At 52.2% G+C, this 16,426-nt stretch overlaps 1 protein-coding gene across 5 annotated transcripts in view; it reads right to left on the reverse strand.

The window, feature by feature from the left end:
- Positions 1-2,327: 2,327 nt before the first annotated feature.
- The window catches only part of PLCG1 (phospholipase C gamma 1), a 95,369-nt gene continuing 81,270 nt past the window's right edge, over positions 2,328-16,426 (reverse strand). For 2 of the 5 annotated variants that reach the window (XM_074970201.1, XM_074970200.1), the window contains exons 25-33: positions 16,015-16,172; positions 15,408-15,504; positions 14,358-14,582; positions 13,228-13,376; positions 10,130-10,244; positions 8,078-8,239; positions 6,848-6,936; positions 5,246-5,424; positions 2,328-3,919 (exon numbers count right to left, since the gene is read on the reverse strand). In XM_074970201.1, coding sequence (XP_074826302.1) covers positions 3,877-3,919; positions 5,246-5,424; positions 6,848-6,936; positions 8,078-8,239; positions 10,130-10,244; positions 13,228-13,376; positions 14,358-14,582; positions 15,408-15,504; positions 16,015-16,172 — 1,217 coding nt within the window. In that variant the 3' untranslated portion in view covers positions 2,328-3,876. The remainder of the gene's footprint in view (positions 3,920-5,245; positions 5,425-6,847; positions 6,937-8,077; positions 8,240-10,129; positions 10,245-13,227; positions 13,377-14,357; positions 14,583-15,407; positions 15,505-16,014; positions 16,173-16,426) is intronic. The other 3 variants (XM_074970203.1, XM_074970204.1, XM_074970202.1) reach the window with 3 other exon arrangements.

The following is a 16,426-nucleotide window of genomic DNA, read 5'->3' on the forward strand; positions in this document are numbered from 1 at the left end:
AGCATGAAAAGGGGATTCAGTCGCTCTCTTTGCCAGGGTAGTTCCTGCTGTGTCCATTACTGGCAATGGGATCTGCCAGGAATTTCAGACTAGTGCCACAAAAGCTTGAAAACAAACAGGAAAACAAATTAACAGAACTCTTCGAGATGCAGCAGGGATCTCTGACACTTGTCCCTCATTTCAGCAAAGAACGTACCACTCCACTTGGTCACTCATTTGAAGGCTGGCCTTAAGTAAACCTGTCCTGGCCTGGTAGATGGATGGTATTACCCATATGCTGTTCGCTGGTGCCAGTGAAGAGAGCTGGGTAGAAATCTGCTTGATAAAGTTGCACTTTTGCTCAGCCCCCATCTGATTATTTTTGTTAGGAATTTTGTCAGGAATTTTTCACCCCACATAGGTAGCACGGCACTTAACGTCAGGCTTTGGGAACACACTGCTTCTCATCAGACCACACAATCACAGATGGTGTCTTGTTTAAAATCCTCCTGATGCTGAGTGACCTGGGATTCTGTGTGGATTTATCCAAAGCAAACTAGAATTGGAGCTGCAATGGGACCTTTCATAAGGGTGGCCTTGTGGCTAGGGACAGCGAACAGGCTTGGCTGTCGTCGTCTTTGTATGGGGGAGGGGGAAGTTATTTTGGATTTTTTTTAAGACCACAATTAGGACGGTTAACATGGCACCTGTGTGAGAAGGTGATTTTTAACTTTCGGTGAAGGTTTTAAAGAGAAAAACAGAAGCTGTCTGTGACTGTGGGCTATAGTTATTACTAGTGCTAGGGTCGCTTGCCCCTGCGATGGACTTTACATGCTCTTATTCTGAGGATGAGAGCTCCCACAATGCCACTTCTGAGAAGTGAACCACAAGTTTCCCTTACTTTTGTATATGTGGAGGGGGGTGGGGGTGGGGAGGGGAGCTTGCTTGTACAGTTTGGTGAAATGAAATGAGACCTTTTCAGTTGTTCCTAAATAAAGAGCATAAAATATGAACAGGAGCAGCGTGGTGGTGTCTGTATCAGTTGGAACGGTGGGATTAAAGGGCCAGGCATGTTACCTTGTGCTTTGCCAAGAGCTCCTGCACAGCGGCTCTTCGTTACAACTCTCTTTTCAAAGCCAGTTGTTTGGGCGCGGTGAGACGTACTGCCCAGCTTTCAGCACGCGGAGTCTAACAGGGAGAGCGTGCCTGGTGGAATGGCAGCTGGGTCCTGAAGGGGGAAGCACGCTTCTCAAAGGTAAGCCTCTAGCACAGACAACCCTTTGAAGTCCACAGGGATTTGGCTGTGCCAGACCATCCCTAAGCAAGGTCGCCTCAGCCCTCTGTATCTGACACACGCACTTCCAGATTTAAATCAATAAAAACTCCACTTAAATATAAAAGCAGCCATGACTTTCGATCTGCTGCCCCATTGTGTCACCAAAGCCAGAGACTTGATGGCTGAATGTAAATCAGCTTCCAGAGAGCACATGGACAGGGACAGCCTTGAAGGCAGGAGAGGGGTGTCTGGATTTTAGTTCACACTGATGTACCAGTTAGGATCACCCCAGCTAACAGCATTCAGTCTGACTGCCTTCCAATCACCACTCTGTTCCCACAAGCAATGGGTCCTGAAACACAGGGCATTAAGGTAGTATGGGCCAGCGCTGTGCATCATGGCTACTGTGGAAGATGCATTTGATTTGCCAGACTTTGTACATCACAATCTCCTAACCCTTCTCCTCTTTTTAAAAAACAAGCTTTCATTGAGACACCAGGGTGTGTGTGGCCTTCAGTACTGATGTCACCCCCCTTCCAGTGAGCCTGGCTACTCCCGAGAGTGCAGTTTGCCCAACAGAGCATGAAGACACACACTGGCAGTGCCCAACGCCCAGCAGCAATGCTGCTAGACTCCCCTACATAGACTTAAAAGAAAGTGATGGCTCCTAGGGCGCATGGGAGGGTCTCAAATGCTCAAGGACTGTCTGGGCTTCCTACTGCATTGGTCCACGGAATCAAATAACTTACGCATCGTGCACTCTTCCATCCCCCTGGAAAACAGCACAGAATTTCCTCAAGCAGCCTGGTCCAGGCTTTGCAGGATCCATATTCCTCTGCAGCCTTCCTAGGTGTCTTGTGCTACATTCTCCCTGACTGTTTATCACTGTTTCAGCTATTTGTCTGCACATGTGCTCCTTGTTATAAGAACATACCAGGGCATATTGTTTGCTTTGCCGATTCTCCCTACCCAGCCCCCTCTGCACAAAACACAATGAGGAAAAAGTAAGTTGAGGACTTTTATTGGACATTCTGGTCTTTAAAAGCGTGACCTGAACACAATCCTCAGGCTGAGTGGGGAGTATGGCTCTTAAGTAACACCAGTCAAGAGTCAAACACAATATAGTGCACTGCAGTGGAGCATACAGCCTGCCTCAGGGGCTGTAGCATGGTCTGTTATCCTGCCTTGTCTTTCCACCCCCATGATAAAAACAGTCCCTTTGGAAGGCTGGAATAACCTATCTTTCAGGCACCAGCCTAGAGAGCAGGTACGAGTTCCTGTTGTGCAATTGAGTAGCCATTTATCACTAGCCCTGGAGCAGCTGTGTTTGGAAAAGGACACATTCACTCTGCAGATCATGCAAGCGCTCGGGCACAGTTGTTCTTCCTCTCACTCTAAAAGAACAGACAAAGCTTTGCCACCTCCAAAATAAGGGTGGCAACAACTTGTCTTAATCTCAGCTGGAGAAGCCACCAGTCAAAGCAGAATTTGCAACTGCCAGCTCCTAACCTAAACCAGAGCTACTCAGTCACGTGAGTTTCAGCAGCTTGGAGTGTTCCTTTAGAGGCAGCACTGCCAGAAACCACCAGACTGGTGGCTGCACGGCAAGTAGGAAGAAACTTCTGTGGAGCTGCACCTGCTGCCAGCAGGGCTGCATTTGGCTCAGTATCTTGTGTAGCTTCTCTGGTGAGCCTCAGCTTTCTGCACTCCATTTTCTTGCTACACGGTCAGTTGGAAATGCTCCCGCAGGGCCTCCGCAGCGCACGTTCCCTACCTGGTGTGCCGTTTGGGTGACAGAGAGCGAGAACCCACAGTACTTCAGACCTCGTGCCTGAACTGTTTACAAGGCAACATGAGGGCAGAGAGAGAGAGAGCGCGCGCACGAGCTCCAGGGTCTGCCTGAAGGCGTGAAAGAGACTGCCCGCAAAAACCACAGCTAGCTGCTGGCGTGAAACGCACTGAAGAGTGGCCACTAGCCCGCAAGGTGCTCTTCTGCAGTGGAGCATGAACTCGGCAGCTAGGGCAAACCTCGAGAAAGTGGAGACGTTACACACTTAACACTGACTTTTTTATTGTAACTTAAAGCTAGAGGGGCCTTGTAAACTTTGAGTTTCACTACTGGACCCAGAGGCAGAGGCTATACAGGTACTTTGATACAACAACAATAGGACTGAGGTGCATCCTGCCTGGTTCTTAGAAAGTACCTCCCTATGGGGGCATGTAAAAGGAGGGAGAAGAGGCAGGTCCCTCAAAGGAGTGGGAAACATTTACATTGAGTTAATGCTGTAAAAAGCTTTCCTACCAGCTTCCGAGCAGGCTGGGATCTAGATTTCTCAGGATATAGGCTCAAAGGGAGTTTGTTTGATTATAGACACAGTTTTGTCTCCAGCCTTAATAGCTGACAGGCTATACACATTAATACACTTCATTATGGGCGTAGTAGGAGGAGGTGGTTGGGTGGTGGGGTTTTTTTAATTTCTCCACTCAAACACACACCAGCAGAGAAACTGGAAAAGCTGCCTGAAAGTAGGCCAAAGCAGTGACGTTTCCATAGAAACCAGTTCACAGCATTCCGTGATAATCACAAGCACTATTGGTGCTTTTCAGCAGGCGAAGTTGGGCTAGAGCCGGTTGTCCCCATTCACCCTGGTCCTTCGCAGTACCCTGCAGGGGAAGAGAGGAAAGGGGAGGGGCTTGAGATGAATTCTGTGGCAGCGACCTTAACAAGCAACTGTGCACTACTCATAACCCCAGTCATTGCAAGGTCCCCCGGCTCCAGCGCTGGGCCGCAGGCTGGGCTGTTAAGCCCTTATGTGTCTGTCTCAGAATTGTTCGATAGAGCTGGCAGAAACATGTGTTTTGGGGTTTGAGAGACATTTCAGGTGTTTGAAATGTGGGCTCTGACGCTGAATGAAACCCAATTTGCTGAAGTTTCTTGGCAAATAGAAAATTTTGTTTCAGAAACACCAAAACCTTCTGGTTCCCAAATGAAACATGAAACTGACATTCTTGTCAGTTTCATGGCTGCTAGTCACTCAATATCCCTTTCACAGAGCTGCTGCTGGGGCTCCCAGGGTCTGTTGCTCTGGTGCAGCCCCATAATGTGGACTGGCCAAGGACCTTGGCTTCCAGACTTCTGGCCCAGGAGGCTGCATGGGCTGTGTGACTCCTAAGCGGGGCAGCCCGAGCCGGGAGTCTGGAAGCCCTGAGGTCTCCAGCCCCAGGGCAGTCTGCATGGCTGGGCTTCCCCAAACCCTGTACGCCAGTCCCAGGAATTCCAGGCTCCCAGCTTTACGGAAAGGAGCCCTCAGAGACTCAGGTTCAGCCAGGACTCTCAGAGCTTTCAAGGTTCTCAGCTCCCAGCCAGGAGCCTGGTAACCCGACTCTGTGACAGGAAGCCTGGCAAAGCTGGAGTATAGCCAGCCCTGAGAGCCCCAGCTACTCCTCGCTTACTGTTAAATAGCATGAGGACTTCCTTCCTGCCCAAGAGGGTGAATGGCAACCTGTGAGATACACACCTATCCTGCAGGCCAGGACTCTGCAGATGAACCTCGCTCCTCCACCCTTCAATATGAAATACAGGCACTTTGCAGGTACCTGACGCACCAGCGTGGGCAGAGAAGTCGCATTGCCCGCTGGGCAGGTGGGGACTGTGCTGCAACAGCCCTGATACAGGACCTACATTATGACAACAGGCTCCGGTGCCTCTCCATGAATGGTAGGATGTCCCCTGCCTTAGCTCTGCCACTAAACCAAACGCCTCCCTGGTTCGCACTGGACTCCTGGTAACTTTCTCCATGGGCTGTCGAGATCAGGGCGCTTACATTCAGACAGCGTCACAGGGAGACAATACAGAAAACTGACAACTAGGCAATAGAAGCTGCACTGATTAAAATCAAGGGTAGCTTGGATCCAAGGCCATGCTCGGTTTGCATTATAGGAGCTCAAGGTAGAAAGAACAAGTCCCTTTCCAAAACTCCACTGCGTTACCTTCGCTCTCGGCTGTCAAAATGGTCTGCTAGCTGCTCCCGGAAATCCTCAAACGGCTGTTGGTAGCGAGCGTCGAAGGACCCTTCCCGGGCTCGGTTTGTCAGGAGCTGACTTGAAGGGTCTCCTGTCCGTTCTCGGAGGGCCGAGGCACCGAAGAGGTTAATTTCTCCATTTTCCTGCTTGAATCAGAAACAAGGGGAAGTGATTTTTAAAGCACAGCACTGGGACTGCATGCACATTCTCTACCAGGGTAACTGTGCTGCAAGGAACCAGAACTGTCTGTGTAGTTGTGCAAGCATGAAGATGGTGTGACCAAGTCAGATGTGCAAATGCGCATGCAGTCGTGTGCTGATGCTCTTTAGACATCTGCCCCAATTTTAACAGACAATCACTGGCTTTAGGGCAAGATTTTGTTTTTTAAAAGACCTTCTGCTAGAAAGAGAATTACCAACCCTTCAGGCAAAACTTGTGCATGGCAGAACTATATGAACCAGCCCAATGGAGATGAGATTCCAGCCTCTCTCCCTCTTCCCTGCCCCAGAGGGAATAAGTTTAGAAGCCAGCGGGGCTCCTGGGCCTGGAAGCTAGAACTATACCTGGTCAGACGGGAGGTTTAGAGTGGAGGATCCAGTGAAAACCAAGTACAGCACAGGTAGGTGTGTTCAAGCTTCGTCCCCAGACCTCTGTTCACCCCTGCCTCCCCTCACTGGGATAAACCCTGCTCAGGCCAGAGGGGCCCACGATGTGCCATGCTTGTCTCCTGAGCAGGGGCTGCCAGTTATTCCCAGCTGTGTGGTGGGTTTTGCACAGGGACCAGCTTGGAAGAATCAAGCTGGTTTGCTGTGAGAGACGAGGGGGATGTTCTGGGCTAAAGAACTACACCTCTTAAGTCTTTAGGATGGAGGAGGCCATTCAAAACCCCGCTTGTGCTGCTGTGCAGTGGGCGTGGCAGAGAAAGCAGTGGACTCTTTAACCAGCGCCAAGAGGTCGGGGCCTCATCCTTAAGAGCCACCCAGGAGATCGCATCTCCAGCACAGAGGGCGAGTCAGTGCTGACTCACAGCGGGCAGTGCCACCCTGCTTCCTGGAGCGCCAAGCTGTTCAACAGAGGTCTCTCCTCCAACACGGACCAGACGTACCCCGGCTTAGAAGGGAGATCTGTTGAGATGAGACGCTCAGGCTGTACAATAGCAGATGGGAAGTACGAGGAAACAAGGAATCACAGTCTCACTTAGAGTGTGTGTACACTGCAGTCCGAGGCGCGAGGGCAGCACGTGCAGACAAACCCGAGCTAGCTCTGATCTCGCTAGCCCAGGTGACGACAGCAGTGAAGAGGTGGCGAGCTGCCTGAGGGTGCAGGCTGGCCTTGTACATCCGTGCTGCTGCGGTTTCGCTGCTGTTATCGGAGCTAGCTAGATCAAAGCTAGCTCGGGGACGTCTCCTTGTGCTGCAGTCACATCTCTCATTGCACTGCAGACATACCCTTAGTCATCAGGGGAGCTCAAAGCCTTCTGGACCAGCCAACCTTTGGTTTCTAAGCCCATCGGTGTATCCGCTCTCCTGTGTTGCGGAGAAGGACAATATTCAAGTGGACCAGCCTTACCTTGCCAGGGAAGATCTCTATTTTAACAAGCAGGGAGGCCAACTCCAGGTTCTCGCTGTAGTTGTTCTTCAACGGCACAGCTCTGTACCCTGATACAAAGAGAGCACAACCGTTACTGTGGGAAACCCAGGGAAGGGCTGGCTAACGGGGGCCATGCACAGCACAAGCAGAGCCTCATGCACACGGCCACTCCCTACCGGGCACACACCTGCTTGCTCTAATCAGCACAAAGCAGATGGGGCATTTCTTACACACCCCTGTGCAGAGGAGCCAGCACTACGTCTGTGCCCACTTAATCCTTAGGTTGAGGCTGTCAAGGAAGCTTGAGTGGTGTACAGACTTCATGCTGGCCCCTCGGCATAGGAGGTGAAATTCATCAATTTTAGGGCCAGAAGGGACTGGTCTGACCTTCTAGTGTGACCTGCATAGCACAGACCAGAGGCTCTCACCCAATATGTCCTGCATCAAGCCGATCACTTCTGTCTGAGTTACAGCATCCCTTTTAGAAAGACATCCCATCTGGATTTAAAGATTGCAAGGGATGGAGAGTCTACCATGTCCCTAGCCACATGGTTCCAATGGGTAAATACCTCTGTTAAATGTCCACCTTATTTCTAGTTTGACTGTGCCTAGCTTCAGCTTCCAGGCAGTGGATCTCATTAGGCATTTTCCTGCCGGATTAAAAAGCTGCCTACTATCTGAAAAGCTCTTCCCCATTTCAAGCCCTGTGAGCATGACCCAAGGCAACAATGGGTGCTTGTTGCACCAAGGCCACATGCTCAAAAGTAAATTGAAGGAATACAGGCCTCACCCTTCCCCCAGTGCCCTCCTGAACCCAGAAACCAAATAACTGATACATCCCTAAAGGGAGCAGGGCACCAGCGGAGCCCTCCACACAATATGCATGGCCCTGCAGTTAGGAGGCTAGGAGAGCAAAGCTCAGTCTGTTGGTTGCATCCCACGTGCAGCAGAATCCTAGTGATTTCCTATGTAGGAGGATTTGGACACAACCCAGGAAGAGGGTGAGTTGATGGACCTGGAGCAAGGACCTCTGGCCCACGCCATCCCCAGAAGGTGACCAGGGGACTTAGGGACAGAGGGGCAGATCAGAGGGGATGTGAGCACTGTTTTCTGCCGTGCTGCCGACCCACCCTGAGACAGGTCCTTCCGCCACAAAGTCTGCGTGACAGCAGGAAGGACACACACACGCGTGGAGACACACAGCTTTACCCGTCTTCAAGCCTTTCACTGGGAACGTGGCCTGTGCCAAGAAATTCTCGTCACTGAACATGTCCTCCTCATACACCACGAAGCGCAGGAAGGCGAAGTCGGGATTGCTGACCTGGAAATTGAAGAGCTTCTGGGGCCAGAATGGGTTCAGGCCATTGTCCGCTATTTAAAAGCACAATCAATCAATCAATCAATCAATCAATCAAAAACCAGCCCCAACATTCACTTTGCTGCGGTATGGAGCATCCCCACGCTTCTCCCCGTTTGATTTCTCAGAAAAATATACTTGAAGTTTGGCTCATTTAGTGTCTGGAGTGAACCCTGGAAACTGCTCCCTTCCAGAAATCTTGTTTCCTTTGGCACATACAGATCTAACAACAATTGTCCAGGAGCTCTGGGCTTTGAGCTCTGTTTGTACAGCACCTAGCGCAACAGGGTCCTGGCCCATAACTGAGACTTCTAGGTGCTACCACAATACAGCTTTCCTTTCTAGCTGGCCTTGCAGTTAGCCTACTGTGTATTCAGGACACAAAATCAAAACATAAGAAACAGCAACCAGAGTCACCTTTGTTTGTGGAGCGCCTCAAAAGAAAGTAGCCAGCAGCAGACCAGAGGTTCTCAAAGCTATTTACAAGCATTTATTAATCATTCTGCTCAGTCAGGCAGTTCAGCGTTTATAAACCTCAGAGAGGGAAACTGAGGCACAGACAGCTCAAGTGACTTGCCCCATTTCACACCTCAAGTCCATGGCGCAACAGGGAGTGAACCCAGGACAGTGGACACCCACTCCCCCACTGTAACGGTTAAACAAACATTCTTTCACGCCTCCTTCGACGGTATGGCACAAAATTCAAAACCCTGCCACTGGGCCTTGGCGTGTGACTGAGTCCAGCAAACTTGCCAGTCACCCTCAGTTCTACATTAGCTGGCATTTCAAACAAATGGCAAATTATTCAAAGAGTCTCCGAGCAGCCCAGCATTCTTTGAGGCGAGGAAGAATTCTCCTAACGCTTCCCTCAGGAGAACAAGCACCTGCAATGTGGCATGGGTTACACTCTTTAAAGGGACAATGTCAACTGGAATTCTTTAATGTCGGCCCCTTTAAAAATAGATATTCATTTTCTGACAGTGCCCTTCCCCCCCTTTAAATAGCAAGTACTAGAATTAAAAGTTATCCCTTCAAAGGGAACACAGATAAGGGTTTCTGCTCCTCCGATGGAGGTTTCTTTGGATCTTTTCAGCCAGAGGGGCAAGTGACTCGTGGTGAATTTCACCCCAACTGTCTATAGAGGGGAAAACCATGAAAATGGCTATCCCCGAAGTGCTCTCAAATACAGAGGAAACACATTGAAATAACAGAGAAAATGTGTGTGTGTTGGGGGGGAGGAGGGGGAGGGCAGGTTTGCTAGCTTCTTTCATTTACAGTCTTGGTCTCTACAGGAACTGTGGTGTTTGCAGGTGGAAATGTGCTTCTCACATTGACATGTCCCCCAGTAGCACTGAGCTCACACCAGGCAGTACCGGAACAGAGCCCCTGCTTGGCTCAGTGAAGCTTTGAGCTATCTGCAGGGTGTGCAACGCTGCTCACCACATCAAACGGCGCCCACAGTACATTCAGGACGAATGTTTAGCATGAGCACGAGGCTTCCCAAGCCTCTCGCTGGCCCCCTGCCTACAGGCTCAAAGGTGAGAGCCACAGTAAAGCGTGTGTGTGGAGGGGGGAGGCAGAGGCAGCTAACACGAGGCAAGATCCTGGTGAAAAGCGGCAGGTCGATGTACAGACTGTGGAGAAGCCTAGCCTAACTCCTGTTAAAACTACAAAGTGCTGGGTCTTCAAGAGGAATTTCCCTCGTATTCGCTAACACACTATCTTCCCCCAGTGAAGATGCATGCCCAAGTGTCAGATCACACACCAGGGTCAATGGGAAGGGAAACCGTTTACGAACAGGGAGAAGCACATTCTATCAGGGGCTCCCTTTTCGCAGGCACAAACTGCACCCGAGATTGTTTTGCGCCTGCGGCTCTATTGGGAGAGCCAACCTGGGTACTCACCCACGATTTCCGTCTTCTGTTTGGCATTGTCGTACTCCGCTCCAGACATCTCGACCTCCACAAACGGGCAAACGATCCCCCTCCCGTTTTTGGGAAGATGTCGTGCCCCAAGGATCTAGAAAAAGAAAGAAAGAATTTGCGGTAATGAGGAGAATGGAAAATCACCTTCTGACCTGTGAATTGTCTTACACCCGCTGTGTCTGACAATCTGTACTGCAGGGTGCTCCCCCTCCCCCTGCAAGCAGAATAAAGATTGACAGCCAGCCCAAAGGCAGGACCACCCTCTGCAGAACCCCAGAATGACAGCTTCCAAAGCTGAACATTATTAACTACATATACCACTATGTCGCCCAACATGGGAACCTGTAACAGAGCCCTAGGGAATAGACCAATATTCCCTAATGCAAACACGCATGTTCCATGCTAATGTGGGAAAACAGAGGATAGAAGCAGCACCTTCAATTCTAGAAGTGAATCCTTCTCCAGGTGAGCCAGACTGTCAAACAGGGAAGGTATTAGAAGGCAAATTCACAGGTAAGAAGAAATTTTTCCTCTCTTCTCCCTCACCCCCGTTCAACACTCTATATTGCGGGATGTGCTAAGTAGTTCTCAACCCCAGGGTGGGAGGAGGATTAAAACCATGCGCTAAGCCTGGATTACTACTGGGGATGCACATTCAGAAGTACCCTGCTCCCAAAGCTGCATCCAAAGAAGAAAGGACATCACCCTTGAGTGTTTTGTGAATGCTGATTGTCATATAGCTGCCTGACAGATTTCTTTATGTGAAGAACCAGATCTTCTGCCAAGAGGTCGCTGAACCCCTCGGGGAGTGGGCTCTAATGCTGTCTGGTGGACTCACTCCAGAGGCTCTATCGGCTTCGACAATAGATGCCTTGATGCTTTTTTGTTGTGGAGGAGTTAGAGGCCTCCTTCCCTTTGACAATGATACAAGATGAAAAGTGCTGTGGACCTCCGATATGGCTCCATGTGCTTGAGGAAGATTTTGAGTACTCTCCTGACATCTAATATAGGCCATTCAATCTCCTAGGGGTGCTTAGTAATGGGGCAGAAAGTCAGCAACCTGGGGAAACCTTGGGGGCTCTCCAGCGGAGCGGCCCTGGCTCCAACCCGCAGGGAGAGGGGCACAATACGACTGTCTGATGTGGAGGGGTAGGAATAAATGGACTGATGTGGAGTGGGGCGAGAACAACTCTGTTCCCTTGCACATCTCGCTCAGGATCACAGCAAACTTTACTGAATACAACATCCCTGAACAGTAGGATCAGCCCTATTTCCGGTCCAGAAGATAACCCTGTTACACACACTGGGGAGAATGTGGCCCAAGGGCTAACGTCACGCAGAGAGCCAAGGATACAACCCAAATGTCTCGTCTCCCAGCCCCATTCATGGAACCCACACTTCCTTCCTTTTTCATTCGACTGCAAGGTTTTATCCCTGATTAGCCAATTCAGAACCACTAGCTTGGCGTGGATGACCAAGGCCTCCTCACTGGGGAGGCCATCCTGCCTTACCGGTACAGCAGATGCTACAATTGAAGGCAACCTTTCCCCAGTGCACCTGGTCTGTACAGCAGTAACTATCCTCCAGGAAGGGGAATTCCTTTTAGACCCCACATGACATCAGGGGGTCTTTGCTCGGGAATGATGTATTATTATAGCTAAATGCTTAAGGAAAAAGGGCACAGTGTCAGATGCCTTTACCCTTTAATAGGCCATCAGCAGCTCAGGCAGGACTCAGGGAGGGATACCATAGGGGAAGCCATGCCTGAGGTGACCCCACGTTCCCTGTGGATAGATCTCTCGCTGGCTCTGAGGGACAGTAGGCCCGGTAAATCTTGTGGGCATCAAACCTTCCAGGACCCAGCTTTTCTTCAGCCCCAAGGGGAATCCTCTCACTACCATGAAATGCCTGAGAAAGTGCAATGGGTACCACCTCTTACCCCCAGCATGTTTGATCCCTGCTGGGCCTCAGACGGGCCCCAGGGAGTAGCTGGGCCAGTGAGTTAACAATTGCCGCTCCGTGCCTCAATTTCCCCACCTAAAATGGGGATAACGATACCGACCTGCAACACTTCGCTGAAAGGCAGCTGGGATTTAGCCCTAAATTCTTTGAGTCCCTGCTCTCTGGGAAGCTGCATCTCTCTCCCCTGGGCAATATCCTGGCTGTAGAGACCAGCTGAGCCCTACGGGCCTCTCCTGATCTTTGTTAACCTTCAGGTTGCACTGCAAAGCTAGTTTACTTCCTCAGGCTCCCGGGGGGGCTTTAACTGAGGGGAAGGGGAAAGCTTGCTTTGGGTTGCTTGGGGAAGATGTTTATATCTGGGGAATCGGTTCATGTCTTGCCCTACAATTTTCGCAGGCCTGGAGCAAGGGGTCATGGTGTTTTTAGTCAACCTTAATGAACCACCTGTGAGAGCATCACTCTGGCGACAAGTCGTGTGTGCGTGCATGCGTTTTCCCTCCCTCACATACACTTCTAATTGAAGCCGGAATCACACTGGTGATTGGACAGCAGCTGCCCTAGGAGTCTGTGGTCCTGCAGGGGCAGAGCACCACCTGCTGGTGACAGAAGATGGTCATTTTTCTCCTCTGCTCCTCCCTGGCAGTTCCAGGGGGTGTTTCTCCTCTTCTCTCTTATGTTTCCAAGCAGACCCTGCCACTAGACTCAAGGCAGCATACTGTATCTGAGCTTGGTTCTGGCTCAAGAGTTGCTGCCCAAATCCAAATCACGCAGGTATTAACGGGGCCAGGACAAAGCCTCCCCAATAAAGAGCACGTGACAATCTGAGTGAGAAGAGGCCAGAGGATGACAGGCGTAGGGGAGGAACATAATTCTCTACCAGTGTCCCCAGGTAGGATTAAAAGGACCGATTCCACATGCCTCTCCCACGCAGTCAGCCAGGCCCCTCACCTCCAGCAAGGGCTCAGCCAAGCCAGGAACAGAGCTGTTGGCAGATGTCCTCTGCTCCCCACACACAACAGGGGTGGGGCACTCTGGGGGATCGCAGCAGGGACAGGCATTCCCTTCATAAGGGGAAAAGTAACCAGGTAATGGCAGGGCCGCAGGCCAGTACAAACCTCGATGGAGACTGAGAGCGGCTCCAGCCCGCGCACTGTGCTCTTGTCAAAGGGGTCGAAGAGGTCATCCCGCATGTTGGCCGGCTGCAACACATACCCACACTGGCCGCCGGACATGAACAGGGCCTGGTTCATCTGCATGGGCTTGTCTGAGAAAGACAGGCAGGGAGTGATCGCTTCAACACGGGCTGGCAGTCACAATCAGAGAAGTTATTGGAGTGCACAGTTCATTGCCCTGGCACCAGGATAGGCTCTGTCCCCACAGGGCACTGTATGGCATGTCACCCAGCCTAGGCTTCAGTGGTCTCAAGCCAGGGAGCTCCTCCAACTCTTCCCTTCTACAGCGTGGTACATCACACGCTGTTTGCCCCAACGTCCAGTTTCCCCTGTTTAACTCCATCCTGTTACTACTGGGTATCCCCTCTTGTAGCACCCTAGAGCAGTGGTTCCCAACTTGTGGGCCGTAGACCCCTGGGGGTCCACAGATGATATCTAAGGTTTCCAAAGGGCAGCACTTCCATTTGAATTTTTTTAGGGGCCTGCAAATGAAAAAAGGTTGAGAACCATTGCCCTAGACGATCCCCCCCACCCCCTAAATACCTATAGGCTTCCATCCCCCCTGCACGCATTGCAACGCAGGCCCTCATTCATTCCATCTCTCCCCATTGGTCTGTTCCTGCAGTCCTCTGCATTTCTGTTGCTGTTCCCTGTGCAGGGGGTCAGTCTCCCCCCAGTAATGTGGGGCCTGGGACTGAACGCCAGAATCGCATGCTGCACTAGAGAGGGAGGTGATCGCCGCAGAGCGTTCTCTGCCCCCGGGAGGAATGAAGTCCCTCTGCCTGCAGGAGGGAATGGGTCCGACAGGCTGCAAACGGAGTCTCACCTATCCCACTCGTCTACTCAGGTGTCAGCGATCGCAGGTGGCGTCGCATGCTAGTGACCCTGTGTGTCCTGAAACGCTTATGGGAGGGGCAAGTGGCTGGGTGGGACTGACCTTCGACAGAGGGATCAGGCTGTGACTCCTCAGGGAGCGGGGTTTGGCAGGGCACCTTTAACTGGGAGCTCTGTGTGGCACCCAAGCTATGCCCCCCGCCCCCCTCCCCTTCTCCCTCCTGGCAGGCAGCTCTTACCTGGGGTCTGGAAGTTGAGCGCCACCAGCTGGCTGCCACAGATCCACATGGGCAGGGGGTCGTAGTTGGAGGAGTCAAGGCGCTGGCCCTTGGGGTAGATGCGGGAGAGCTGCAGCCGGTTGTACTGCAGGAACTTCTTGCCTTTGATCTTGTTGACATACTTCTCCGCCTTGGTCTCGGGGAAGGACGACATGTCCCTGTAACAGGCCCTTTCTGTGCCGATCTCTGCCAGGAGACACGGAGCAGTCATTCATCATGCAGGAGCTCCATCGCCCCTGGACAAGGCTGGGTGAGCTGCTCCCACCTCCAGGAGACCACGAGGGTTTGCATTCCTCTTCCCACCTGCAAGCTGACTCCCTGACACAGGCCTCTTCAGTGTGTGACTAGCAAATACCCTGCAGTTGATGTGGCGGGAGAGGGGGGCGGCGGCTTGGAGAAGTGTCCAAATCCAAGCCCAACCCCTGGACCACTGCCCCCCTCCTCCAGCCCCTGCTCTAGACACTCTCCTGGCCCTCCCCTGGCTCTCCCTTAGGCAATCTGTGGCCACACAGCTCTTCCCTCCTCTAACCCTGATCTAGATCTGAGAAGCTTCTGGGCATCCTCCAGAGTCCTCCACCTGCTATTCCCCAGGGCTTGCGGGCGCAGGGGCAGACGGCTGAGATTGCCAGAGCCACCGTTAATTCTGAGGGGAGCTCTGTGTCTCAATATCCCCCGGGCGGCTTTGACAGCCTGGCGTGAATCCCCAGATCCGAACCCACTGTGGTGGCTTTGGTTCTGGGCCAGATCCCGTTGGCAGGTGGCTGAAATCTCTCGAGAACGGCTGGCTGTGGGAGATTTCCACCACCCAGGGCTTGGAATCTTAGGAGCTTGACCGCAAATTATTTCCAGTCTGGCCTTGAACCCCAAACCTCTGCTTAAATCAAATGGGGTCTGCGCCCAGCATCTCAGCCCACCTCTGACAGGCAGTCAGGCCAGGTTGTGCTAGGGGGCATTTTGTGGGGTTATAATGCACCTGCAGCCTGTCTGCTGTGTACCAGCACCCGCACTTACTCTCTTCATCGAAGGGAACAGGCCGGCAGTAGATGACAAGTTCCGATAGCTCCAGAGCGATCTTCTTCCTCCTCTCCATCATCTTCCCTTCAGAGAGCTGCCAGGAGAGAGACACAAAGTCACCAAGGCTCCTACAGTAATGGCAGCACTTGCCCAGCGGTGACCGTGGCTGCAGAGCTAGCACAGGTCACCGGATCACTAGTCACCCTGACCAGAGGCTGCTGGCTCTGCACTATGAAACATCATGGTCCCTGAAAGCCTTTGGGGGTCGGGCAGGGGGACTTCAAAAGCCCCTTACGTGACTTAGGAGCACAAGTCCTAGTGACCTTCAGTGGGGCTTGTGCCCCTCAATCACTATGAAAATTCATGACTACAAGCTGCCTCCGCCCTACCTCCACCCCACACTGTAGGGCTCTCCCTGGCCTGCCTCCACCCACCAGAGAACTAGCCATCTTCACCTCTCTGTGACCAGCCTGGCCTCCTAGAACAGCCCTTTGGGGAAAGGAATGCTCCCCGCTGTTCCCATGACAGCCAGCTTCAGGAGGGCCTGGCGTCCATCCCCAAGGATGCTAGGGCCCTGCAGGGCAAAGTGGCTCTCCAGACTCACCCTGGCGTCGGCAGTCTGGGCTGCCTCCCGGATCTTCTTCACCCAGTCCAGCAAGTCCTCGTGCGTGTCAGCCGCCACGTCCATGGACAGGCGCGACATGGACGCCTTGCTGATGGAGAAGACGAAGGTGCGGTTGTTCTTCCCCTCGGGACGGATGGCTGTGATGGGAGAGGGAGGGAAGGGAAAGGTCACAACCGCTCACGCAGCCAAATCCTCTGTGCTCTGAACTGCGATTAGTGAGGGGAGGGGAAGGAACAAGTGCCGGGTGGATTTCCTATGGCCAGGCCCCAAGCTGCACCCAATCCGCTGGCCTCCAGATTTATGATGACCAGAGATGAGGCAGCAGCTGTGGGGAGAGAAATGGGCCAGTGATCTAGGGGAGGCTTGGGCTTGATTCCTGGTCTCACTGCCC

The sequence above is a fragment of the Natator depressus genome, chromosome 13 (assembly GCF_965152275.1).
Source record: "Natator depressus isolate rNatDep1 chromosome 13, rNatDep2.hap1, whole genome shotgun sequence".
Taxonomy (NCBI): domain Eukaryota; kingdom Metazoa; phylum Chordata; order Testudines; family Cheloniidae; genus Natator; species Natator depressus.